This window comes from Myxocyprinus asiaticus, chromosome 38 (genome assembly GCF_019703515.2).
Source record: "Myxocyprinus asiaticus isolate MX2 ecotype Aquarium Trade chromosome 38, UBuf_Myxa_2, whole genome shotgun sequence".
Classification (NCBI taxonomy): Eukaryota; Metazoa; Chordata; class Actinopteri; order Cypriniformes; family Catostomidae; genus Myxocyprinus; species Myxocyprinus asiaticus.
The window spans coordinates 2,013,754-2,041,496 of record NC_059381.1 but is presented as its reverse complement, the minus strand read 5'-3'; the positions used below and the strand labels follow the sequence as shown (position 1 = coordinate 2,041,496).

General features: G+C 36.5%; 1 protein-coding gene across 1 annotated transcript; it reads left to right on the top strand.

The window, feature by feature from the left end:
• The first annotated feature begins 259 nt into the window (after window positions 1-259).
• On the top strand, window positions 260-27,354 carry LOC127429256 (one cut domain family member 2-like). The gene is made up of 2 exons (XM_051678191.1): window positions 260-1,472; window positions 27,071-27,354. Exons 1-2 carry the CDS (start codon window positions 362-364, stop codon window positions 27,352-27,354), a joined length of 1,395 nt encoding a protein of 464 aa, XP_051534151.1. The 5' UTR covers window positions 260-361.
• The last annotated feature ends 389 nt before the right edge of the window (window positions 27,355-27,743 follow it).

Below are 27,743 nucleotides of genomic sequence, written 5' to 3'. Positions count from 1 at the left end.
ATCTCAAACATCAGGGACTGGTTAGAATCCCAATGAGCTGCTCGATTGGTCACAAGGAACGTCAATCAAGCCGAAGTCTCCTCCCATTTCAGCAGGGTCGGATGCGCGCGGAGCAAGCCCACCCCGAACCCCAGCAGCTGACCAAACAGAAGAAGCAGGAGGAGTAGGGCTCGGACATGGGGAGAATTCAGCACTGGCCCGTCTGAAAGAGATCGGTGTTTTTATTATTATTATTATTATTATTATTATTATTATTATTTATTGGGAAGAAAAACTGTAACCGAGAGGCCTTAGAGAACCGCTCGAACGGAGAGGAAAAACCCATCCCTGGCATAAAGCTTGGAATAAATCAATGGACTGAATGAAGACTGCCTATAACGCCTATCGATGCCTGGCCAAGGATTTGGATGCGTACGCCATGAACCCAGAGATGACAATGGACATTGGCAACCTCCACGGTGGAGTGAGCCATGAGCAGGACTTGATGAGCCACAGCCCCCATCACAATCGCAACCCGGGGGCTTCGTTACGGATACACCAGGATCTGAGCGTGGCTTCGTCGCGGAGCGCGATGGTATCCAGTATGGCTTCGATTCTGGACGGCGCCGGGGGAGAGTACCGTCCGGAGCTGTCTCTGCCGCTCCATCACGCCATGAGCATGCCGTGCGACACGTCCCCGCCCGGGATGAGCGGCACCTACACCACGCTGACCCCGCTGCAGCCTCTACCGCCTATCTCAACCGTGTCCGACAAATTCCACCATCCGCATCACCATCACCACCACCACCACCATCAGCGTCTCTCTGGGAACGTGAGCGGGAGTTTCACTCTCATGCGGGATGAGAGAGCTCTGCCGACCATGAACAACCTCTACAGCCACTATCATAAAGACATGAGCGGGATGGGTCAGAGCTTGTCCCCCCTGGCCAGCAGTCCGCTCGGCAATGGCCTGGGTTCCATCCACAACGCCCAGCAAACGCTCCACAACTACGGCGCGCACGGCCACGACAAGATGCTGAGCTCCAACTTTGACGCGCACACTGCCATGCTGGCCAGAGGGGACCAGCACCTCTCCCGAGGCCTCGGTGGCCCAGCGACGGGCCTTATGCCCCCCCATTTGAACGGGATGCACCACACCGGGCATCCGGGCCACCCTCAATCCCACGGGCCCGTGTTGGCTTCCAACCGGGACAGACCACCCTCCTCCTCTGGAACGCAAGGTTCGGGACAGCTGGAAGAGATCAACACCAAAGAAGTGGCTCAGCGCATCACAGCCGAGCTGAAGCGCTACAGCATCCCGCAGGCCATCTTCGCGCAGCGGGTGCTGTGTCGCTCGCAGGGCACCCTGTCCGACCTGCTGCGGAACCCCAAACCCTGGAGTAAACTCAAGTCGGGACGGGAGACGTTTCGCCGAATGTGGAAATGGTTACAGGAGCCCGAGTTTCAGAGGATGTCGGCCCTTCGGCTTGCAGGTAAGACAAGGTATCTGCTTTTCAAACAATCCCCCAATTGCTGCTTGCTGCTACTGCTGTGTTTTGAAAGCGTGCAATTTTGCAGTTGCAATTAAATCGATTGTATTGTCAATAATGACGATCAATATCGAGAACAACCTCTGAAAAAACTTTTAAAAAAAATACGTACTTCTTTGTCCATAATATTTAATATTTAGATAATATTTTATGATTTTGATGTATTTATCATAAAATTATTATTATATTTTTAAAATTCAATACTTGTGTTGTACGGCTTTATTTTTAGAACGTAATTTTATAAACGTCCAGCGCCGGGCATCATGATTTTGGTGTAAACATTGTTATAGCACTATTTAACAATATATTTTCTATTAGCATATATTTTCTATCTCTCTCTGCAATGCCCATCTATTGTTTACCAGCACAATTCGTCATGTGATTTTATCAAAACACTCCAAAATATTCTGTAAGCACGAGTCGGGCTGGCAGTTTATGTGGCATGCGATGCACGAGGCGTTTTAGTTTATGTGTGTGTGTTAAAGAAAGGCTTTTCAGAGAGGTGCTGAATAGGGATGTGTTGGTAATTACTGGACTGTTATTCCCCTTGACATCGGGCTTGTTGCCCCCTCTTGCGATGGGCGGCGCAGCCCCGTGTTCCTTTGTTCATCTGAAGAAAAAGCACGACTTGGATTTACCACATCGGTTCAGTGTGGTTTGGATATTCTGTAGTTTCTGTGGGGTGCTTGTAGGTGTCAGATAGGTGTCGTGATGTTGAATAGCATCCCATCAGTGCATTAAAATAAAAGCTTGGTGCGTATTGATTTTTTAATGTGTAAGATGATGCACAATTATTGAAATAATGGACCGTACTGATGCCTCATGAGTTGCGCAAAACAGACTTGTAGCATGCAATCTATGTATTCAAACTCTCAAATTCATATATTGTATATTTTTGTATTTGATTTTCAATTTGCATAAAGAAAAAAAGAGCAAAAGTGAACCGAAAATATTTGTCATCAAAAGGGAAAAATGCACAGAGCTATTTCTGACTGTTAAAAATTACTTTTTGTAATCCAATATAGTAAGGTTGATTCAATCGAATTACATAGTATTTGAACTTGAATGAAATGTTTGCATAAACATTTCAATTTGCACAAAGAACAATAAGCAAAAGTGAGGTGAAACTGAATTTTTACTGTCGACAAAAGCTGAAAATGCACTCTAAAAACTGAAACTGTGCTCATATTGCCCCAAATTGATTCTACTTGATTACTTTGTGTAGGTGTAACCTAATTAAGTCATGTTGATTCATTCCTAGATAATATTTTTGACTAAATAATAATAAAACTAGTTAATGTACTGTATGTATACCACATACTGTAGGTTGGTTAGAGAAAAAGCAGTGTTTCATTATATGGATTGCACCAAACAATAACGAAGAATCTTTTCTGTGAATATTGCATGCAGGCGGATCACATACCAAAGCACTGGCATCTTTATCAAAACATTCCATCGTTACTGTCATTGATTATTTGAATATGGTCTAACAACATACGCTCAATACATCCAGCTAATAAAATGCTCTATATGGACAACCCTGAAGCACTTTAGGATTGTTGTAAACAAAACAAATGCATCTTTATATAGAAAGAAAGACGTGTGCATGATGCATTAAGATTTTAAACAGTATTTCCAACAGCAGAATTCTTGAAAAGCGTCATTGCTCTTTGGAGATGCTGGTGTAGGCTCTTTAATGCTGTATCCCTGCAGGACTCTGGGCTCACAGATGGTTTGGGTTGGGGGGAAGGTATTATGTGAGCTGCAGGGGAATTGAAAAGAAGAACAGAGGCTGCAGCGGCTCGATGAATTATTGATAGAAATCTCTGCGTGACCCTCAGCTCAACGCACAAAACGTCACCTTGTCTTGGGTTAAACAGGCAGAGATGTGCAGCACAGCACCTGCCTTTTGTCCGGAGCATTTGAAAAAGAAAAAGAAACAAACAGTGAAACAAAAAAGGGTGTTCGAGGAATTGCACATTATGGCATCAAACCATTACGAAGAATTTGTCACTGTATTGTTTTCATTTTTGCCATAAACCTGTTATTATATAATGTAGAAAGACATGCATGTAAATGTTGACTCAGTGCTGTGTAAGCACATCCACATTCAGCAAAAAAAAGCATGTTTTGGTAGCACTTTATGATCATGATTTCATTTTCAAATCCCCATTAATTACATGATCTTCAGCTTTTGTTCATGTCACAGGGTTCCCGCGGGTCCTTAAAAAGTCTTAAATGATTTAACAAAAGTCTTCATTATCATTTAAAGAGGTCTTACATTTAGGGACAGAAAAACAGGAATCTCGATATGACGAAATGTAATCATTAAACTGTAAAACGCTGTGATTTAATTAAATAACTCTTTTGTCTGTATGTGCTGCACACTTCAAAGTGAAGACGCGGCACTGTTGCACATTGAGCTCGTGATACAGTGTTTCCTTCGGTTTCAGAACGATTCAAAATCAGTTTATTACTGCTTATTCTTGATTTATGACAATGTCCATGTTACAGCATGTATATAGTAATACGTTGTAGATGATTTTAAGAGTGCATATTTTATTTCCCTTATCTGTCTGTGTGAGCAACTGGGAGTACACACATTTTCAAAATAAGAGTCCCCGGTGTATTTTCGGCTTGTTTATAGTTAAAACTCCTGCGGGATGCACCAAATCTTAATTTTTTCTGGTTATTATTGGAAATTTTATTTCTTGTTGCCTTTGTGTCTTTACCCATCACAGTAAGTAAATGCTAAGAACATTTTTGACCAATTTATCAGATATCGCCTTTCATCCCAACACATTATTGTATCAGCTAAATCCAACGTCGGTCGACCTCTAATTTGTATGTGTTGATATACTGGTACATAAAACAATTTTAAAATGATCTTGTATGGACATACCGTACTCATTGTATTTGTTCAAGTCTTAAAAAAGGTCTTAAAAAGTCTTACATTTGATTTAGAAATCTGTGTCAGCTCACTTGCATGCTGTCATTAAAGTCATTAAATTCAACTTTTCACTCAAATTATTATTCTGATTCTGATTATTTGTAGTGAAAATTGTAAAAAATGCAAAACAGCAGCATTTTCACTAGTGGTCTCAGACTTTTGGACCCTACAGTATGTTCATTTTTGATCGCAAATACTGATTTGTTAAGCATTACATAATATTTTGCTAATGACTTATTCATGAAAGTCTCTTTAACATCAGCTGGTGAAGGTGCCTGATTCCACCAAAGAAAACGAGGCTGTCTTTGTGCTATTCATTTAGTCAAATCAAACGTGACATGTGACTGGACCTCATTGGAGTCACAGTGACCAAGCAATCAGTCGCTGAGACAAACCTCAGGCCTTGCTGTCCGGTGCGGACAAACAACTTTATTAACTAAATGATCAAAGGGGACAAGCGCTGTTATATGAGTCAGGACAGAGGAGATTGAAACCGAGCCAGGTGCTGGGAACCACACGGTCCAGGACAGTAAATAAAAGATGCTGGAGATAAATAAATGTACCTCTAACGGTGCCAAACAGGCCGGATTCTGAGAGATGTCTGTCTTGCTTTGGGCTTGTGCGATGACTATTTCACCTTCCTATCAGGCGAAGACAGAGATATTGGGCTGCAAGACGGGGAGGTAGTTAGATATGAAATATAAATGACTTTAGATATACAGTGTGATCCAAAAGTCTGAAACCACTAGAGATAATGATTCTATCTTGCATTGCTCTAATTTAGTTGAAAACATAACATGTAGCATAACAATTTCAGTGAAAATTTGAATTGAAAAATTAACATGAATGTCATCCTTTGGCTTTAATGACAGCATGCACTTGAGCTGGCAAGAATAAAACCTGATGATCATGTTATCCAGCATGAGATGAGAATGTTCCAGTGGAAGAAAGTAAATCTGAGCAAGAGTTAACAAAAGAGTTCAATATATCAAACTTTCGGACACCACTGTATGTGATATTGTTAAAATTTGTTATTGACTGCAATGGGTTTTTCAATGGGCGATACCGATAACTAGGAAGTTGGGTGACCAATTGCCGATATATGAGATGCATGCTAACAGAATTTAAGTATAGCAATTGAAACAAGAAAAATACAGATTTTCAGTATATCAAACTTTTGGACCTTCTGTATACATTTTTGGTCAATCGATATGGGTTTTTCAGTGGCCGATATCAATATATAGGAAGTTTGGTGGCCAATGGATGATAAAATGTCTATATATGAGATGTATGATAATTAACATGTTCAGTGTCACAAATATATTTACATTTGATTATAGTGACCCAGAAATAGTGTAGAATCTTAAATAGCTCTTCTGAATTTTACAACATAACTTTTCTTCATTTTAAATATTTCACGTTTAAATGAAAATCCCAGATTTTCAATATATCAAACTTTTGGACCCTACTGTAAAAAGTTTGGTCAATCGAAATGGGTTTTTCAATGGCCGATACCAATAGCTAAGAAGTTGGGTGGCCAATGGACGATAAAATGGCGATATGAGATATAGGACATGTTTAATGTCACAAATATGCTTGATTATACTGACCCAGAAATAGTGCAAAATCTTAAATATTTCTTCTTCATTTTATGTAATAACTTTAAATATTTCAGGTTTAATTGAATTTTATTTCTCCAGATTTTCAATCAAATTATTGGTTGATTGCTATGAGTTTTCAGTGGTGATATCGATAACTAGGAAGGTGACTGGTGGCTGATAAGATGCTGATATATAAGATGCATGCTAACAGAATTTAAGTATAGCAATTAAGACACATATGTGCTGACCCATTGAAAAGGGTGCTAGTAATTTTTGGCTAACTCCAGTTAATCGGTCAAATGGGCACAGTTGTAATGGCCAATGCCAATAGATCTCAAAATATTGGTCAATTTATTGGCCTAGCTGAGATATTGGTCTATCACTAGTTAGAATATATATATAATATAGTCAGCATTAGATTGAAGCTACTATCAGATATATTAATGGCCTTTTGATTTCCAAAGAGACAGAATTGTTTAAATGAAAAGTGAAAGCAAAGATGCATAAACTCAGTAACTGTATAATATCATTTTTGCTGGTGAAATCAGAGATACAGTTCTGGTTGATGTTGGCTGTGTGTTGTTTTCTGGACTTCTCAAAAGTGGAGATCACCGTACTGCTGCTGTTTATTTTTGCTCTGTCATTCAAATGTGAGTGTGTCACTTTCTCAAACAAATATGTGTTGCTGAACGATGGCGAATCGATCTGGGTAATCTCTTAAATATTAAAAGGGCATTAATGCTGGCAACAATAACATAAATGTGTGCACCCAGTATGCATTGATTTGGAACCCGATCCGGACTTGTTCCAGTAAAGCTGACGCTGGAGGAACGTTCCGAGCATCCGACTGACTCCGCACAAAAACAAATCCTGCTGGTCTATTCTGAGCCGAGATTGTTTAAAAGGCTAATTAAAACATGATGAAGCTGCCCGGATGACTTGGAAAACCAAATCCTGTTGCTTTCAAGTGAATTTCAGGTGTTTAAAAGGCCGTTTAATCACTCTGACTCTGTGTGGAGGAGATTGGCGTTAAAAGGATGCGGCCGGTAACCTTCACACAGACCGGGGCGTGCGGCTCGCCTCACAGCACCAGACAGAACCGGTCTGTGATAATTATAATGGCTTTGCAGTGCTTTGAGGGACCTTTTAGAGATGAGATTCTCTTCTCAACCCAATAAGTGTACAACACGGACCGAGCGAGTGAAATAATCCCAGCCGAAATATGACTGAGCCAATAGATTTCAATTCTTCATTGTTATTGTGGTCATACGGCATAAAGATGTTCTAACATTTCCATAATTAAAAAAAACAAAGACTTGAGATGACTTTATTGCTATTAAGATTATGCTTCAGATATGAGCATTAAATGTTAAATCTTTGCATTTTCTGAATAAAGTATCAGTGGTGCCTGCCCTTGCAAAACTTGCCGTCATGTTATTAGAGTGTTATGGGTTGTTGCCAGGGTGTTGCTATCCAGTTGCTAGGGTGTTCTGGGTGGTTGCTAGGTGGTTGCTTGCAGCCAAAGTCAAAAGAGCCCAATTCAAGTCTCTATTATATGAATGTAATTCAAGGCATTTGTTTGATTTTGTTTGTTTTTACTGTTTTATATATAACATTCTGGGCATGAAATGCATAAAATCAAAATTATATATGGCTTCTCTTTAGATATGTTAGACGCTTGTGAGGATGTTTCATGGAAAACCTGGAAATATCAGGGAATTTTAAAATTATGATTTACAGGCCTGGAAAAGTCATGGAAATTGACCATATTCTTAAAGGTCATGGACATTTCTATAGTGCATATGCATTTTTCTAGTTTTTCTTTCTCATCTTGTGTAGAGTAAAACTTGCATGCCATAGTTATGTACGGTTTTTGAGCGAATTGTTTTTTTGAGTCAGCGAATGAGTCAATGAATAATTCAAACTACAGTCGAACAACTACAACAAAACAACTTGACTAATTAAAACAAGGACAAACCGTTTAGTATTAGAATTTGTAATAATAATAGAGCTCTTATTTAGAAGTTGTGGGGTTTTCTTTTTAAATTGTACTTTGTAAGTTTTGTGTGCTTTTAAACGTGTTTTTATTAGTGCTGTCAGTCAATTATTTTTGTTAAAAATTGTGATTAATCGCATAATATTTTTTGCAGTTAATCGCGATTAATCGCGGATTTTAAAAGTGCTGAAATTTGACACAATATATACTTCTTTTCTTGTAAAAATTCCCTCTCAGGAAAGAAAACAAAACAATAAGGAACAATATATGGCTTTATTAACATTTTCCAAACAAAGCCATCCACAGTATAAAGATAGAAATGTACTAAAATTGCACCAATTCATTAAACGTTTCCCAAAGTCTAAGTGGGAGTTTGAGTAATTGAAAGAACTAGTCTCCACATAGGTTGCATATTCATTGCAATGGGCATTAAATCCCTTAAACTTTCATCCTCCACATCATTTAGTATGACCTGTATGATTTACAGGGTTGGAAGGGTTATTTTTAAAATGTATTTCACTATAGATTACAAAATACATGCTGTAAAATGTAATTTGTAACATATTCTGTTAGATTACTCAAGGTCAGTAACGTAATTAAATATTTTGGATTACTTCTTCAGCACTAGGGGTGTAACGGTACATGTATTCGTGCATGCAGTCAAACGAAGAATACATCTGAGTCAGTCACAGGCGATCCACTCCAATCCAGAAGGGGTGCGCATGGTAATGCAATGCTCTTTGCTAACTGCCACAACAGGAAAAAGACCAGAAGAAGAAGAGGTCATCTATGACCAACCCAAAACAATAATGGCTTCTCCTAATGCACAAGTTTTATTTTTCATTATTCTATTTATTTTGTACCTTTATAACACAAGAGATGCTTTTCAGTTTTGTAGCTGATTGTGACCAAATACCTTTTGTTTTTTATCAACACTACAAAATAATATGGCCTATGAAAGAGTGCATTCTGTTTACTGCTTAGTGCTTAATACACTAAAGGAGTCTGTACTGTACCAACTACCTCAGGGGGGACTAAATGCCGCTAGGTGGAACAAACTGTAATTTGCACTACTGTCTGTTCAAAATAAATTAAAAGAAACCTAGCATTTGGTATTTGTTGCTTTTTCCTGTTGTACCGAACTCGTATCGAACCGTGACTCCAAAACCGAGGTACGTACCGAACCCTGACTTCTGTGTACCGTTACACCCCTATTCAGCACTGGCAGATTTTTTCACTTGTTTTGACTATAAACAAGTTAATAACAAGTGGGGGGAAAAATCTGCCAGTACAGCAAGGGCGTAGGCAGGAAATTACTTTTGGGTGGGCCTCAATAAAAATGGATGGTCCAAATTTTTGCCCCAATTTTATTTTATTTTTTGACCAAATTTTCTTTAACAACAGAGAGGTGGCACATTCAAGCAGAATTTATGCATTTTTTAACTATTTTTTAAATATATATTGGAAGTCATTGAATAATCTCCAATACTCTGGGTGGGCCTGGGTCTAATTTGGGTGGGCCCAGGCCCACCCCGGCCCACCCTTGGCTATGCCACTGCAGTACAGTAAGACAAATTATATTAAAAATAAATTATCTGAAAAAAACCTAAATATGCAGTGTTGCTTATAAAACAAGGTGAAGTAAATGTATCTTGTTTTAAGTATTTTTTAGATAGTTTTAAGGGAAAACAATACAAAAGTTCTTTGCCCTAATTTTAAATATCTTACTAGAGAAAAAAACATCATCTAATGGGGATTTTCTTGATAGAAAAATATAATCATGCATGTGATAGTACTAGAAATAGTATTTTAGCTTAAGTGTTTACATATCAATTTAGAAAAGTTTAACTGTTTCTGCTGCTCCAAACCCCACAGAGTACACAACGACATCATCTTCTGATTGTACATCATATGCACCTTTTCCTTCATAACAGCGTGAAAGCGCCCCTTTTCTGCTCATATTAATGTAAGTAACGCATCGTTTCAGCGCTGTTCCAACACTCCTCAAATTGCATAATTTATATGGATATTTTTCAACTAAGCAGACTCAAAATTAAAGTAATCCCTTCAGTAATCAAAATACTTTTTGAATGTAACTGTATTCTAATTACCAATGATCTAAATTGTAACTGTAGTGGAATACAGTTACTTATATTTTGTATTTTAAATACGTAATCCCGTTACATGTATTCCGTTACTCCCCAACACTGATGATTTATATCATCTTTAGCAGGTCCCTTTAATGATAAAACTTAAAGATACATATAAAAGTATGTTTCATTTTTCAAAAATCGCAGAACTGTAGGAATGACACTAGAATGTAGACCATACAAACAAATGATAAATATTACAGGCACACGATGCACAAAACAATAGTTTGGTGTTGCATATTTATAATGTATATTTTCACTCATGCATATCTCTCTGAACACTTATGAACATTTAAATAAGCTTGTTTTTGTATTTAATAACAGAGCAACTGAGATTATATGTAATGAATCCATCATTTGCATCAGATATTGTGGATTTGTTTTCTAAATATCTGTGCGTTTGATGCAGTTGCAGGTGGAAGAGTGTTTTTGAGGTAAAGCGTCAGTGATGTGATTATCTGTGTGTCGGATCACACAGCTCTGAAATGTCTTGTGATTAGGGGATCGCTGTCAGCACTGGCTTGAGCAAAGGGCAAAGTTTTTGGTCTCCCAGGCCCCACAAAAAAAACATGCTTTTATCATTAGAGCAGAGCGGAAGAGGGAATCTGTCGGTTTTTCTCTTGGCCTGATTTCATTTGGGGTTTAAAAGCCGCAGTGCAATAATCTCTCAGGGTTGTGATGCATTTTATATTAGTGATATATTTATACAAACACACAAACTGAGGAATCCAATGTGCTTCTCAAATTACCAATATATACAGCTTTCTGTGTGCTGCATGTTAAAGTTTAAACAGTCACTGAATGCAAAAGGTAAAGATCTTTAACTCACTTTAAAATTGATTTTTTCCCCTTTTTCTCCCAAATTGGAATGCCCAATTCCCAATGTGCTTTTAAGTCCTCGTGGTGGTGTAGTGATTCGCCTCAGTCCGGGTGGTGGAGGACAAATCCCAGTTGCCTCTGTGTCCGAGACCATCCGTGCATCTTATCATATGGCTTGTTGAGCATGTTGCCACGGAGACATAGCGCGTGTGGAGGCTTCACCCATCCACCGTGGCAACCACACTCAACTCACCATGCGCCCCACTGAGAACGAACCACATTATAGCAACCACAAGGAGTTTACCCCATGTGACTCTACCCTCCCTAGCAACCGGGCCAATTTGGTTGCTTAGGAGACCTGGCTGGAGTCACTCAGCACGCCCTGGGATTCAAACTAGCGAGCTAGCGACCTCCAGGGGTGGTAGCCAGCGTCTTTACCACTGAGCTACGCAGGCCCCCCTAAAACGTACTTTTAAAAGATGGGAAAATGTCAAGTTGTTACATATCAAATCTATTTCTAATGAAGTATCTTCTATCAGGAAGACTCGCAGACTTGAGTGAAATTCAAGATGACATTTATTGATGAATATAAAACAGAAATGTAATGTCTCTCTTTGGCGTAAGCCCCGTCTGGCGGTCCGAAGAAGTTGTACTCAGAACTGTCATATCCTGCCGCAGATAGGAGGCAGGGGCGAGAAGCCTACCCCCTGTGCAGGACGGGACTCAACTGGTGGTGGTGGGGTGGTGGAGGTTGCCGTGTTAGCACACTGAAACAGCAATGTGACAGATCGTGAGCAGACTTATAAAGCAATGGCTTACATGTGATTGGCTAGGAGTTACCTAGATAATGGTGCGATGATGTACAGCTGCTAGTCTTCCCGCTAGAACTACGCTGCGCTTACATTTCTGTTGGTGAAAGCCAATGCATCCATGTTGATTCTGTCATGAATCTGACAATGCACTGTTTGCAATGTGCTGTAATATTCAAAAAGCTTCAGCTTCAGTTATTCTGCTTAATAGAGACATTTAGGTCAAGACTGGGTTTAATTTGTGATTGGTGTCTGCTGAAAGAACTGGCAACTGTTAACTTCAGCAATGAGGAAAAAGAGAGGTTCATGTTTGCTTTTCAGGGGACAGGAGAAGAAGATAAGAGCTTACGTAATAAAGCACGGGCTCTTTTAAATCAAGCTTTTGTTAACGTATTACATGATCAAGAGAGGTCACTTCTTCTGAAAGTTCATGCAAAACAAAAGTACAAACAAACAAGACCTAACTTGTTCCGAAACCCCCACTTAGACCTAAATAAGTATCTGTCTACGTAATCAGTCTCGCTAGTTGTGCATTTGTAAGCATTCAGTGTGTGTTTGTGAAGCTGATTGGATTGTTTATTGATGTTCAGATGTTGTTTACAAGCGTTAACTCATCAGCATTGTTTCAACACATCGTTTGTGATTGGCCGTATCAGTGTGCTGATGTTTCTGTCTGGCAACAAACCTTTGAACTGTTGATGTCATCATGTCAAACTATGAACTTTCACCTCTGAAGAGGCGTTCAAATACTCTTGGTTAAAGAATATTCATTCTTGTTGCCAGTTCTAGTTGTCATACGGGGAAGTTGTTACAAAGGCTGTGTTATATCTCAGTTACTAATTTTGAGTCAAAAGTCCAATTAAACAAATGCTTGTTTTCTCTAGCAACAGTTTTGTATTTTGGTTTCAAACACCTAGTTCAAAACGAGGTCATAAATTATAATTATAATTAACTAAAATTCCAGTAGGAACACTATAAAACCACACTAGCATACATTAAGACAAGAGTCAGCTATATAATGAAAGTTGATTTAATAAAAAAATGTTGAACTGTTTTCTGTCCAGAAAATGTCCAAATGCCACATTTAACCCCAAATCAATACAAAGGAGATCTGAGATTATATTTTTTTGTAAAGAAAATAAAGCCTATATTTAAGGCCATTAAGAGTTTTACATTGTGACATTATTTTCAGGACATTTGAGTTCACAATTCTCATTATTGTAATACATCTGGATGTTTTACTTTTACTATTCAAATAATTTATAGTGAGGATTCTCATTACCCTAAAACATTTTTTTTTTTTTTTTTACTTTCTTACAGTTAAAAAGATGCTGTTGAACAATGATAAAAAAATAAATAAAAAAAAAATGAGTGAAAATTGAAGGCAGTATTACTATGATGTATAAATAATTTAATTTAATTATCTATACTATAGTATAGATAATTAAATTACATTATTTATTAATTTTTAATTATATTAGTTTTAATGATTATTTCATAATCATTATTATAATTATATCTAATCATATTTTAATTATAAATTATATATATATTCATTTAATGAATATATTTCATATATATATATATATATATATATATATATATATATATATATATATATATATATATATGTAGTATAGATAATTAAATTAAATTATTTATACATTTTTTAATTATATTATTTTTAATGATTATTTCATAATCTTTATTATAATTATATTTAATCATATTTTAATTATAAATTATATATATATTCATTAAATGAATATATATATATATATATATATATATATATATATATATATATATAGTATAGATAACTAAATTAAATTATTTATAAATTTTTTAATTATATTATTTTTTAATGATTATTTCATAATCATTATTATAATTATATATAATCATATTTTAATTATAAATTATATATGTTTATTCAATGAATTATAATTTCATTATATATATTAAATATATTCATTAAATAATTTAATTAAAGACAGGAAACCAAATATGTATTTTTAATAAATATCAGTTTGGGAAAATTTGACACATTTATGCAGAGTAAAAAGTCGAACATGTGTTCTATATATTATTTTAGCTGTTTTATGTTATTTTTAATAAAATAACATAATTTTATACAACAAATTAATTCTGACATCTGTAGGCAAACAAAATGGTTTGATATTTTTGTGCTGCCTTTTACATTTTTTACATTTCATTATTTTTTTCACTGTTTAAATTATGATGAAAGCCATTGTGACAACATACCCCAGGGGTCCATAGGTTCAGTACTACAGTATTTGTTTTTACCCTGGGCAATAAGGGTGGACATGTTTTGTACTCCAGACTATATGTCTATACAGAAAGTGACTTTCAAAAATAAAGCTACGCTGAGAAATATTCAGTGGAGTATAGTGGTGTGACAACTAGCCCCAATCTCCCTATTTTAGTTGTGCTGCCAAAGCAAGATGATACACTGCAGAGAACATGCTGTAGGTCTCTCTCTCTCTCTTCACATTAAGGATTTCCGCACATGCACAGAATGACACAGCTAAGTGCAAGACTATAGCATAATACATTTAGCAAGTCCTTTCACTCTCACATATATACACACACACTAACACACACATTGAGTGTTTCCACAAGAGCGTGTGCTTAGAAAGTGGTTGATATTGTGCTCAGATCAGCAGTCAGCAGGCCTAACAATGGACGGCTAGAAGCTTCAGCGCGTTAACATTAGACCCCAACGAGGGATTGGCCGTCTGTGAGAGTATGAAACACAAGGCGAATTAAAAACACCGTGATTTTCTCTCATCTGTTATGGGGAGGTTTCACCGAACAAGTAAAAACATCATTACTGATCGTGTTTTGTGGCGGAATATTGATCTGATGTCGCCACCCCTCCTCCCCTCACTTGCCTTCTCTCTCTGTATCTGATGACTTCTGTTCAGCTATAAGATCCATATGACAAGAAAATAAACAAATTACTGATTTGATAGTGTTACAGCTCAAGCAATATTTTTCTTTAAATAAAAGCTGAGCAACGATTTGATTTAATCCAACTATTTTCTGCCATTTGCAAGTAGCAAACATATTTCTGATAAGTTTTACATTTTACAGTGAATTTTGAGTAAAAACTGTATACATCCTAATTGCTGATATTGACTTGTATCATATATTTATACACACATTAAATTGGCCATCCTGTTCTCTAGATATCGGCATCAGCATCTCTCATTGAAAAACCCATATCAGTCAGCCACTAATTATTAGAACAGATTGTTCTAGAATGTATAGTTTGAAGATCACTCAATTTTGTTTTGCATCTTCGGAAACCAGATAAGAAGCTCATTAAACTGTGCACACACTGCATTAAACATCATCTGCATGTATAATTCAGGGAAGTGATCCGAGAATGGTTTGTTTTGTCTTTGCACAGAATGTACCGAGACAACTCGCAGATTAAAAGTACTGCATGCATTTTTATGTCTTTAAAGTCAACATCTGTTTACGTTCTTAGTACACATTCCTGATCTTATTGTGCATGATTCATCATTGCACTTTATTAAAAAAAAAAAAAAAGACTTCATATTTGCATTGCTTCAGGATACAACTCATGTGTGGTACACCACAGTTGCAATACAGATATTTAATGCTGATCAACATTAATCTAATAACGGTAAAAGCAATAATAGCAAATAAAGGTAGATTTGCAAAAGAAGTGTTGATGCCCTTCAGCCTCCACATCCCGGTTTAAAAAGCCACCTCAAAATTGTGCGCAGGCTGTGTTTCAGGATGGCAAATGGCAAACTCAAATTCAGATCTGACTGGAAACAGGTCTCAGAACAGTTTGGAAGGCACCATATTTTCATCCTACCGCCATATACATTTTTTCAAGCTTCCGGACGCAGCTTTAATTCTGATGTGAAACACGCACTTTTCACCATCCAATCAATTCCTGTAAAAAAAAGAAAAGAAAAGTGAACTGAACTAGAGGTCGACCGATAGTGGGTTTTGCTGATACCGATAAATAAGGTGGTGGAAAAGGCAGATAACCGATTAATCAGCTGATAGTTTTTCAAATTGATTTATAGAAATATCAATAAGTAGAAATTCTTATTCTTTCTTTATTATAAAGACAAAGAGTCCAACATGAATAAAATCCCAGATGCATTTTTTTGTTCAGCTAAAATCCCAATAATAAACTAGACAATAATAAAGATTTGGTACATAATGCATGACTTTTAAGTATAAACAAGCCCGAAACACACTGGGGACTCTTATTTTGAAATGATGAAAAAAATATCGGTAACTCTCAACAGATTTTTGCCGATAACTGATAGTTCAAAATAGCAACTATTGGCACCGATTAATCGGTTAAACCGATAGATCGGTCTACCTTTAAACTGGACCTTTTTTCTTAAGGAATTTCCCGCTTAACTCAGAAACACGTCACATTACTGAAATATAATGGTATGCAAATGTCATTTCATGTCGACTTGTTAGTTGAGACAGACCGACATATCGGTTTTACCGATTAATCGGTGCCGATAGTTGCTTTTTAGAACTATCGGTTATCGTCAAAAATCTATGCCGATAGTTGCCGATAGTGTTTTTTTATTCTGTGTTACTTTGCAGCTAGCGGTGTAGGATTTTGCAGCTTGGATCTACAGTATAACAGCGGCCTCTAGAGGTGAAATAAAATCACATGGGGATTTGCTGTCTCTAAGACTTTCATCATTGACAATGCTCATCCATATTTTTTATATTTTTTTGTTATTTTGATTAGATAAATCAAGTGTTCTAAATTGAAGCAAAGGCATGCTGCAAAAAATAAATAAATAAATAAATAAATAGAAAAAAAGAAAAGGAATATATGGAAACGTGCCCCGTCAGCACATACATTTATATCTTGTGAATAATAATAATCCTTATTCCTCATTAAACCTCATCAGGTGAAATATATATATATATGCAAATACCTTCATCTGGTAAATGTATAGACTATAAAAGGCTTACTTTGGAAAATACTTAAATATAGAGCATTGTAACGAAACCAAATCTCCGTCATTTCAAAATAAGTGTCCCTGGTGTGTTTCAGGCTTGTTTACAATTAAAAGTTGCACGTCATAATGTAAACTTTTTTCTGGTTATTATTCGGATTTTGTTTGAAAAATAAACTGCATCTGGGATTTTACTCATTTTGGACTCTTGTAGCCTCTATATCAGTACCCATCATAGTAAGAAATGAACTATTGGCTGAATAATTGGTTCTCGGCCTTAGTTATCGTATCGGCAAATCCACTATCGGTCGACCACTACTTGTGAGTGTGTGTGTGTATACTCTATGTACTTAGCTATAGTTTGGAGACAAACTTGTTCCCAGAAGTGAGGTCAATCGGACACAGCCCCCCCTTGGGGTCATTTTGAGACGTCCTCATTTGGAAAAATTTACCATACATAAAATAAATATGTATTTCTTTTTAAAATTCTAAATATGCTAAAAGTTTTCTGTTAGGGTTAGGTTTAGGCTTAGTGTTATTTTACAGTTATTATAATTAGCTTTATATAAAAACAATAGAAGTCTATGACATGCCCCCATTTAGATAGATAAACGTGTGTGTTAACGTATATGTGTGCGTGCTCTCTGCTGATCAGAAGGGGTTTACTTTGTTATAACCATTGTGTATGAAATGTGCTATATAAATTGTCTTGGCTATTGGACCAGAAAATAATCGTGACTGCATGTATGAAGAAATTGATGCAGAATTAGTCACAAATTTAGAAATTATTTGCATGATATCAATGCATGTGAGTACACTTATAGCTAAGTGGCACAGGTCTCTATTCTGATCGGACACGAGAAGTGGATCACTGTGGAATCAGTGATGAAAGCTAATGAAATTTCTGTCATGAACTGGACCCAATCCACAATAAAATTAAATAAGATCCTACTAGATATAACTAAAATGTGATCCCTTTAGAATGGGTTCCATATTATGATACAGTACATATTCCTTAAGCTATTTAGAGACTATACAACATTACAGCATCTGAGAATCAAAACAGATCTCAATAGATCATTGATGAACTGATTTACACCCTGAGATCGTGTTTCCAGTGAAAGCTCCCAAACGGGACGTTAATAAAATTCCAATACACCTGAATGAATACAAATTTCAGTAGATAAGGTGATGGAACATGCAGGTCTTTGGGTTCCTCCTTAATTTCTTCAGGTGCAAACTGACACTCGATACAGGCGAGAACCGATCGATACGGCCGGTGCATTTAGGGCAACGAAGAATTGGTTCAGATTTGAGCAAACGGACAGCGGTGCGGTTAGGACCGTTCCACTGGACACTTTCTCACACACACATTGATTTATATTTGCCAGCAAGGAAAGATAAACCAGCAGTGTGTGAGCGGCTCTTACCCGTTTGATGAAAGGCCAGGGAAACCTGAGGTATTGATTGGATTGATTGAACCCTACCCCTTTTAGAAGAGCCCAAAGTTGACACCCCTTCTCTCAACGCGGAAATGGTAAAACCCTTTGAATAATATAATTGCTTTTTTGATCGCACTGTAAAGCACCATGAGAGCCCGTCCTGATGGAGTCAGTGTTGCATGGATGCCCATTGACGGCTGAGATTGTGTGTGTGTGTGTGTTAAGCTGCAGTAAGCAGAATACCAAATGATGACAGGCAAACTCTCTTCTCCACAAAAGCAGGAGTCTTGCACTTTTATCCAGAGACACACTAAAAGAAAGCCATCAGGGTCTCGTAAAGAGAGCTCGCTTTAGGAAGTAAACATTGATCCTTGTATTTTACTAGAAAGAACAGATGTAGACTGTACAGCTGCCTATAGAGCCACAAAGACAGACATTGAATTTATTCCACTAGACAATCAAAATATAAAGTACTGCTTATGAAATGTATATCATAATTTGGAACATTTCTAAAGGAATGGTTTTGGAATTTAGAATATAATTTGGAACCAATTTTGAGTCCTCTAACTGCTAATGGAATTATGTGTCATAATTGAATACCACTTCTAAGTGATTCTAATGGAATCAATTCGAATCCTTTTAGAATCCCAGAAGAATCTACAAGCTATAATGAAATTCAGAAAACAAAAACTGGAAAATAGGAATTTCAGATTAGGATTCGTTCTAAATAATGATACAGTTAGAGTAGAAATCCTCAGTATATTCCTTTAGGATTTTCTTGACTACATTTTACTGCAGTTGATTGATATTTCTCCAAGCGATACGAGAATAAACATTTATTACCTGAATTCAGTTTATTAGAGATTATACGGCTGACCTAAAGAAACAATGTTACACAAATGTTCATTTGATTTTTATCACATTATAGAATATTTTGATGCAAATGATGGGCAATTTGAGGCCTCAGATGTGGTTTAAGTTTTCACCCTGTTAATTTGGCAAAAAAAAAAAAAGACAATTGTCTTTCCATACAGCAGTAAATAGATTATGCTTTCTGTTGGTGTTCTGCGATTTAACCCTGATCATTTGGTTTGGAGAAACCTCACGATTATCTAATGAAGGTTGCACATTACAGTTCAAATGTGCACATGCTGTATTTCACTCATATCACACACATTGTGAAGGTTTAAGGTCCAGGTGTAGTAAGTATTTACACAAATCCTCACATGTTTCTAAATATTGAGTAGCAAATCAAAACAAATCAGCACTAAATAAATGGGTCATTTAAAAAAATAAAATGACATTCCAACTTATTTCTCCTATAAAAGCTGAGGGAAAACACTTTTTAACATCTTGACTCATAAAAGGACAACGTGACTTTTGTTCTTTTATTGTTTAATTTTGTTTAACGGATGAAGCGAGGGTTGTAACATCAGTCATAAATTCTCTTAAAAGATTCATTTTCAAAGATGGTGTCAATAGCATCACAAAACAAACACCTCTGATCAGACTAAAATCAACTGAACAACACTAAACAATGTAACACCAATGACATATTTAATTGATCCATGTGATAAAATTACAGTTAAAATGTAACAAATGTGGAAATCATTATGTGCATATTTGAGCAGACTCTTTGATCTTTTTTACACCATTTTTTTGTATTTTCAAAATACTCGTTTTTAACATTGATAGCACCAATGACATAAAAACAAGGGACAAACATTCTTTTTAAATTATTTAAATGATTCATTATTTTGTTTTGCTTTTATGCACACATGCACCGATGCATGACCTGAGAAAACTGAAAAATGAGTACAAAATAAACCCGTGAATAACTGTAAATGTCACAGAAGGGCTGTGCCAGAAAAAGGAGGCTTTTTTAAGGCAATTGCCAAATTCAAATGTATTTTCTAAATAAATGTGTAAAACAATATAGTCACATCATTACATATTATTTAATAAAAGGTTATAGAATTTTAAATGGGGTTTCCTTGACTATCTGAAACCTTTTTCATGACTGAAAAGTCAAAGGACATGATAGTCACCATATTTTGATAATGACCAAAATACACATTGTATCTAATTGCTGTGGGATTTATAGAAACATGGATACATGCATGTCTTAAAATATGTCATTTAGGTTATAAAAAGCTCTTAAGCTTAAAATAACTGCATAACATGATTTGTCAGTAAATAAATGTGGTTTTGTTAAAGAATCTCAGTGATGGAGGGTTTGAGTGGAATGGCATTCACTGATCATGTTCCTCTCTGTGTGAGTGCTGGATGAACAGTGCCATCTGCTGCTTAGAAAATCAACTCTATGTTGGACAAAGTGAAATTCTGTGCAGTGAAAACTGATTTCAGAACAACACTATGCAGATAACCTGTTAGCTACACACCAGAATTGTCAATTGGATGGTTGTTTTTTAACAACTGACCTTAAACACACACACATATATAAACAATTACATTCATATAGATCTGATCTGATATAGACTGTGGTGTGCTGCAGAGAGCAATGGAGAATCACATTATTGCACTTAATTTAATAAATTAGTCAATATTGTTATAAACATTCTGTGGCTGCATTTTATATAGTCTAACTAGTTTATCAGATTTGTATAGATTTTTGTATGCACTGAAAAAAATAATGAAGTTAATAAATGTTTTTTTTTTTTTTTTTTTTTTTTTAAATTGGTCAATTCAATTTGATGTAATTTTGTTATGAAATTTATATATTCTAACTAGTTTTTTTTTCATCAGATTTTTACAGACTCAAAAAATATTTTAGCCTATTTTTAAGAGCAAAATGAAATTAATAAAACTTAAAATATTTAGTAAAAAAAAAAAAAGTTTAATTCAATTTTATGGAATTTTGTTATGAAATTTATATATTCTAACTAGATTTTTTTTTTCATCAGATTTTTACAGATTCAAAAAATATTTTAGCCTATTTTTAAGAGCAAAATTAAATTAATAAAATGTAAAATATTTAGTTAAAAAAAAGTTTACATTTATGGAATTTTATTATGAAATTTATATAATCTAACTAGATTTTTTTTTTCCATCAGATTTTTTCCTGCACTCAAAGAAATATTTAAGCCTATTTTAACAGCAAAGTTAATAAAGTTAATTAAACTTAAAATATTTAGGTTTGTTTTTATTATTATTCATTTCAATAGTACAACAAAATTCCTTCAAATTGAATTAAGCAATCTTTAAAAAATGTAAAGATTGCTCAATTCAATATGATGGAATTTTGCTATACAATTGAAATGCGTAAAACTTAAAATTATTTTTTAAAGTGATTTGCCACCACAATATTATAGGGTGTTGTGGGTGGTTGGAAGAGTAGGAAGAGCTTTTGACAGTTTACTGGATAATGTGTCGTTATGTAAAATTCATGCCGTCATTTCTTGCCCTTTACTCAACTTTAGTGACAGGGCTCCAGACTAAAAAATGAATTAGGAGCCACTGACTCCTCAACTGAAACAGTAAGGAGCCAAATGGCTGTTTTTAGTCGCCAAATCACAGAATTGCTCGATTTAGTTTGCTGTTCAGAAACAAGATAGAAATCTGAAGAAAAGACGCATTAATCAGAGGTTTAATAAACACAGTTGAGAAGATAAGTTTGCATTCCCTTTTGTCTCAAATGTTCACACCCCTTTCATAATTTATACAAATATAAGAGATACAGTGTTTTTATTTAGTGCTGCTCTTCAGAATCTACATTACAGATATTTATATAAAGTATAGTATGCTTATAGTAGTGTGTTGTCTTCTTGAGCATCAGTGAATGTTTGCACCTTGTGTAATAGTTGTCCTCAAGTGTCAAAAGCTTGATCTCATATATATATATATATATATATATATATATATAATTTAAATTGATTTAAAATATTGCCTTAGTCTTTCTTTACTGTTACCGGATGGCCCCAGACACCGAGACTACAAGAGTGCAAATTGAAAGAAATTCCAGATGCAGTTTAATGTGCTTCTTCAATCTCAATCAATAATTACCAGAAGACACAATACGGGACTTTTAATTATAAAGAAGCCCGAAATACACATGGGACTCTTATTTTGAAATGTCTGCGCTCCCAGTTGTGAACTCACCGACGGCTGATTCACTGAGAAAGTGACTCTGATTCAAACCTGAGCTCCTGAGTTCAAACCCTCAGTTCTTTTCAGGTGATTCGTGAAAAAGATCCGGTTCAAAAGAGTCATTTGTTCAGGACTCTCTCGCGCTGGGTTTGTTGTTGCGTGCGGTGCAGCGAGCTCGTCAGAAACAGAACGGGTGAAAAGCGGCGCGAGACACACTGGCGCTCTAAAAATATATTCAATAACTCACAAGATGATATCTGACGAAAGCGCATATGAACGCACACAACCTGACTGTCGCCAATGGCGACTAGATGTTACATTACTGTCACAATCAATTATTTTTGGTCACATTTGTAACCATTATAGTCGCAGTCTGGAGCCCTGTGTAACCGCCAAACCTTTATTATCTCAATCTTTGCATAGGTTTCTATTGAAGTTTCCATATAGAAATATGAGTCCAACAGTCACTAAAGTTTCACATTTAAATCATTACATGAAAAACTAAAAAAAGAACTACACAGTATGAAATATGAAATGACTGTGGAAGTAATTCTTATTAAAGGCACAATTCTGTCATCTTTTACTCCTGTATGATTTTCTTTCTTCTGTAGAAAACAAAAGGAGTTGTCAGTCACCATTCACTTTGTATGGAAAAAAGATGCAATGAAATGCATTTTTGGGAGAACTACCCCTTTAAGACATCTCTGGGAAATATCTGGGCTTTAATGGTTACTTAAAGATAAAGCACTGAATATCTTAAGTATCTTGTCTTAGATTCGTGTTTCAGCAGTGTTCCACTGTCTCTGTGTTACTGCATAAATTATACATGCAAAGTGTGGAATTATTGCCGTGCATTTGTCTTTATCAAATATTTAGCTTAAGCACGCTATGATGGGGCTGGGGATAGTTTTTACACATAAAAGTCGCTCCTCAACGTCTGTCTGCAGCGCTCAGCAACTTATTCTGCCTGAATGCAAGACCTGCGTTTTCTTGCCGTCTTAACACTTGGCATGCTGCCATCTTAATTTTATGACTAATGGGTCTAGTGTGTGTGTGTGTGATAGAGAGCAAGTCTCAATCAGGGTGTGAATTAAGCAAAAGTTAAAATGGTACACACACACACACACACACACACACTGTGTAAAAGCTCATCTGAGCGTGTCCACCTTTATTTACACCGTCGTTTCCTCTCACATAATAGTTTTGTACTAAATTGAGCTCTTAACCTGATTTCTATTGATCTGGCACAGGCTCAGTTGTGCATACTTAATTCAGAGGAGTAATCAAATCAAATCTTAGAAGTGTGTGTGTGTGTGTGCGTGTGTGTGTGTGTGTGTGTGTGTGTGTGTGTGTGTGTGTGTGTGTGTGTGTGTTTCGAGACTGGAGTGTTGTTGCGCACACTAATTTTGTAACAGCAATTTAGTCACAGATGAAATCTACAAGTATTCCATTCATACAGACAATTTATATACTGTGCACCATAAACACTGCAGAAATATTATGAGTAATAGGGTATTGTTCTATTCTGAAAATAACATCTCTTTGTTTATATACACAGTTGTGCTCAAAAGTTTGCATACCCTTGGAGAATTGGTAATATATGTACCATTTTTAAAGAAAGCTTGAGTGAGCAGGCAAAACACATTTCTTTTATTTCTTATGGGATTCATATTCAACTGTAGGTTATAACAGAATGGCACAATCATAAAACAAAACATGACAACAAAATGAAATGACCCCTGTTCAAAAGTCTGCATACCCTTAGTTCTTAATACTGTGTATTGCCCCCTTTAGCATCAATGACAGCGTGCAGTCTTTTGTAATAGTTGTCTATGAGGCCCCAAATTCTTGCAGGTGGTATAGCTGCCCATTCGTCTTGGCAAAATGCCTCCAGGTCATGCAAAGTCTTTGGTCGTCTTGCATGAACCGCACGTTTGAGATCTCCCCAGAGTGGCTCGATGATATTAAGGTCAGGAGACTGTGATGGCCACTCCAGAACCTTCACCTTTTTCTGCTGTAACCACTGGAGGGTCAATTTGGCCTTGTGCTTAGGGTCATTGTCATGCTGGAAAGTCCAAGAGCGTCCCATGCGCAGCTTTCATGCAGAAGAATGCAAATTGTCTGCCAGTATTTTCTGATAACATGCTGCATTCATCTTACCATCAATTTTCACAAGATTCCCCGTGCCTTTAGAGCTCACATGCCCCCAAAACATCAGTGAGCCACCACCATGCTTCACAGTGGGGATGGTATTCTTTTCACTATAGGCCTTGTTGACCCCTCTCCAAACATAGCGCTAATGGTTATGACCATAAAGCTCTATTTTGGTCTCGTCACTCCAAATTACAGTGTGCCAGAAGCTGTGAGACGTGTCAAGGTGTTGCCGGGCATATTGTAACCAGGCTTTTTTGTGGCATTGGCACAGTAAAGGCTTCTTTCTGGCAACTCGACCATGCAGCTCATTTTTGTTCAAGTATCGTCGTATTGTGCTCCTTGAAACAACCACACCGTCTTTTTCCAGAGCAGCCTGTATTTCTCCTGAGGTTACCTGTGGGTTTTTCTTTGTATCCCGAACAATTCTTCTGGCAGTTGTGGCTGAAATCTTTCTTGGTCTACCTGACCTTGGCTTGGTATCAAGAGATCCCCGAATTTTCCACTTCTTAATAAGTGATTGAACAGTACTGACTGGCATTTTCAAGGCTTTGGATATCTTTTCATATCCTTTTCCATCTTTATAAAGTTCCATACCTTGTTACGCAGGTCTTTTGACAGTTCTTTTCTGCTCCCCATGGCTCAGTATCTAGCCTGCTCAGTGCATCCATGTGAGAGCTAACAAACTCATTGACTATTTATACACAGACACTAATTGCAATTTAAAAAGCCACAGGTGTGGGAAATTAACCTTTAATTGCCATTTAAACCTGTGTGTGTCACCTTGTGTGTCTGTAACAAGGCCAAACATTCAAGGGTATGTAAACTTTTGATCAGGGCCATTTGGGTGATTTCTGTTCTCATTATGATTTAAAAAGGAGCCAAACAACTATGTGATGATAAATGGCTTCATATGATCACTATCCTTAAATAAAAGACAGTTTTTTTGCATGATCAGTCATATTTTCAAATCAATGCCAAAATTTCACAATTTCTGCCAGGGTATGCAAACTTTTGAGCACAACTGTACGTGTGTGTGGATTATACAGGACATGCTATATGGGAGTTTCTTCAAATTCAGGCACGTAAATTCTAACATTTTTCACACTCAGACTAATTTATTTAATTTGTCTTCTAATAATGTCCAACAGTGTATGTACATGCATCACAGGAGATTTATGTCATTCAAGTCATACAATTCCCACCACAATGCCATTTCCAGCACATCTCAATTCTGTATTGTGTCTAATAGAATTCTGTGCTGGAAATGATGCTGATGGAAATTACATTTTTAACCTTTTTAAAATAAAATGAACTCCTTTGTCTAGCTAAGAATAATTTAATAGCTACAGTGGCTAGAAAAAGTATGTGAACCCTTTGGAATTTGCTGGTTTTCTGCATTAATTGGTCATAAAATGTGATCTCATCTTCATCAAAGTCACAAGTATAGACAAACACAATGTGCTTAAGATAGTGCCGACTTGGAGTGTCCCAGTCAGAGTCCAGACCTTAACCCAATAGAGATGCTGTGGAAGAACCTCAAGAGAGCCGTTTACACCAGACATCCTAAGAATATGTCTGAGCTGAAGCAAAAAAAGCAGCAGCTTCCTTCGTGATGTCCTGCCATGAACACCAAGCCTGTTTAATGTTTTCCATATAGTAGACTCATGAACATGATGTTAACCAGTTCCAATCATTCCTTCAAGTTTTCAGCTGTCACTCTGTGGTTATAAGTTTAGAAACATTGATAGAAATCATTTTCACGCAGTAAATATTGAAATGGTTTCTGTTTATTTCACTCTTTGTTTAGATGATCATAGTTTTAAATATGTGATCATTTGTATTTTTATAATGGGTTTTCATAGTTCAGTAGTAAAGATCTGGGTCCGGGACAAGGCTAAAAGACATTTGAAAAGTACCAACAAGAAAATATGAAGGCCTGGTAAATTCAGTTTAAATGTGTCCTTCATATAACAAAAAGAAAACAGTTGAAATCTGTTTGTTTTAATAAAAATCAACCCCTGGGACATGAAAGTGTGCAAAGTTGAAGAACACCCATATATCATTTGTTGTTGTTATCAGTGTATTTCAGGGATTTTCTCTCTCTGGATTGAACTGTTAATTATCAGGTGATCTTGTGTTTAGTTCTTTAGACTCTCTATTGATTAAAGACCCTAAAAATAAACCAGTTGTTTCACCCGTGCTCTACTGTATTACTCTGGGAGTGTTACTAGGCACAGAGGCAATTACCTGGAGGCATCTCACCTCTCCTCAAATCATCTGAACATTTCCTGTGGGATACAAGTGATCGGATATGAGTTGAGATGCCATGTTGACTCTGATGTCGGAATCAGAATCTATAAAAGAGTCTTTAATATTTTGTTATATAATATATAATACTTAATTTGAAAGTCACTTGGATGAATAATGAATCATAATTTTTTCATAATAACAGAATAATAATCTATTCTTTCTTTCTTTTTGTGTCTCCCTTCCAACAAACGAAACCCCTGAAGCATGCAAAAGAAAAGAGCAGGACCCGAGCAAAGACAGGAGCAATACACCAAAGAAATCGCGGCTGGTTTTCACCGACCTGCAGCGGAGAACACTACTGGCCATCTTTAAAGAGAACAAACGTCCATCCAAAGAAATGCAGCTGACCATCTCGCAGCAGCTGGGACTGGAACTGAACACTGTAAGCAACTTCTTCATGAATGCACGCAGACGCAGTCTGGACAAATGGCTGGACGAGGGGAGTCCAGGAAACATGTCCACCGGCAGCACTTGTACCAAAGCGTGATCCCGGAGGGATGGGGGAGGGTGGGAGGGCACTGGGAAGGAACAATGGATAACGGATGATGGATGGAGGGGATTTGGGGTGGTTAAAGGGTCCAGTGCACCAGGGATGGGTCGGCCACTCAACAGCAAACTTTATAAGAGAAAAACCTTTTGAAGGTCAACAAGCGGAGAGAGACTGCTTACTGGCTATTGTTGAAAAAATTAAAATAAGAAAGAGTTCACATCCAAAGAGTTTAAGCAATCAAAACTTCAGGAGAATCACTGCCTGCCCGACTACCCGGAAGTATTTCCCTTCTCTTCTGTAATCCACGCAAGAATATTTGTTATAAGGAATCTCCATTTGCAGAAATGGTCCTAAATGAACAAAGAATCTTAATGCAAATCACAAGT

Bases quoted from the DNA above. Each gene is read 5' to 3' on its own strand.
- LOC127429256 (XM_051678191.1), top strand. From the start codon at position 362: ATGAAGACTGCCTATAACGCCTATCGATGCCTGGCCAAGGATTTGGAT. The intron at 1,473-27,070 runs GTAAGACAAGGT...AAACCCCTGAAG, and splicing joins GTCGGCCCTTCGGCTTGCAG to CATGCAAAAGAAAAGAGCAG.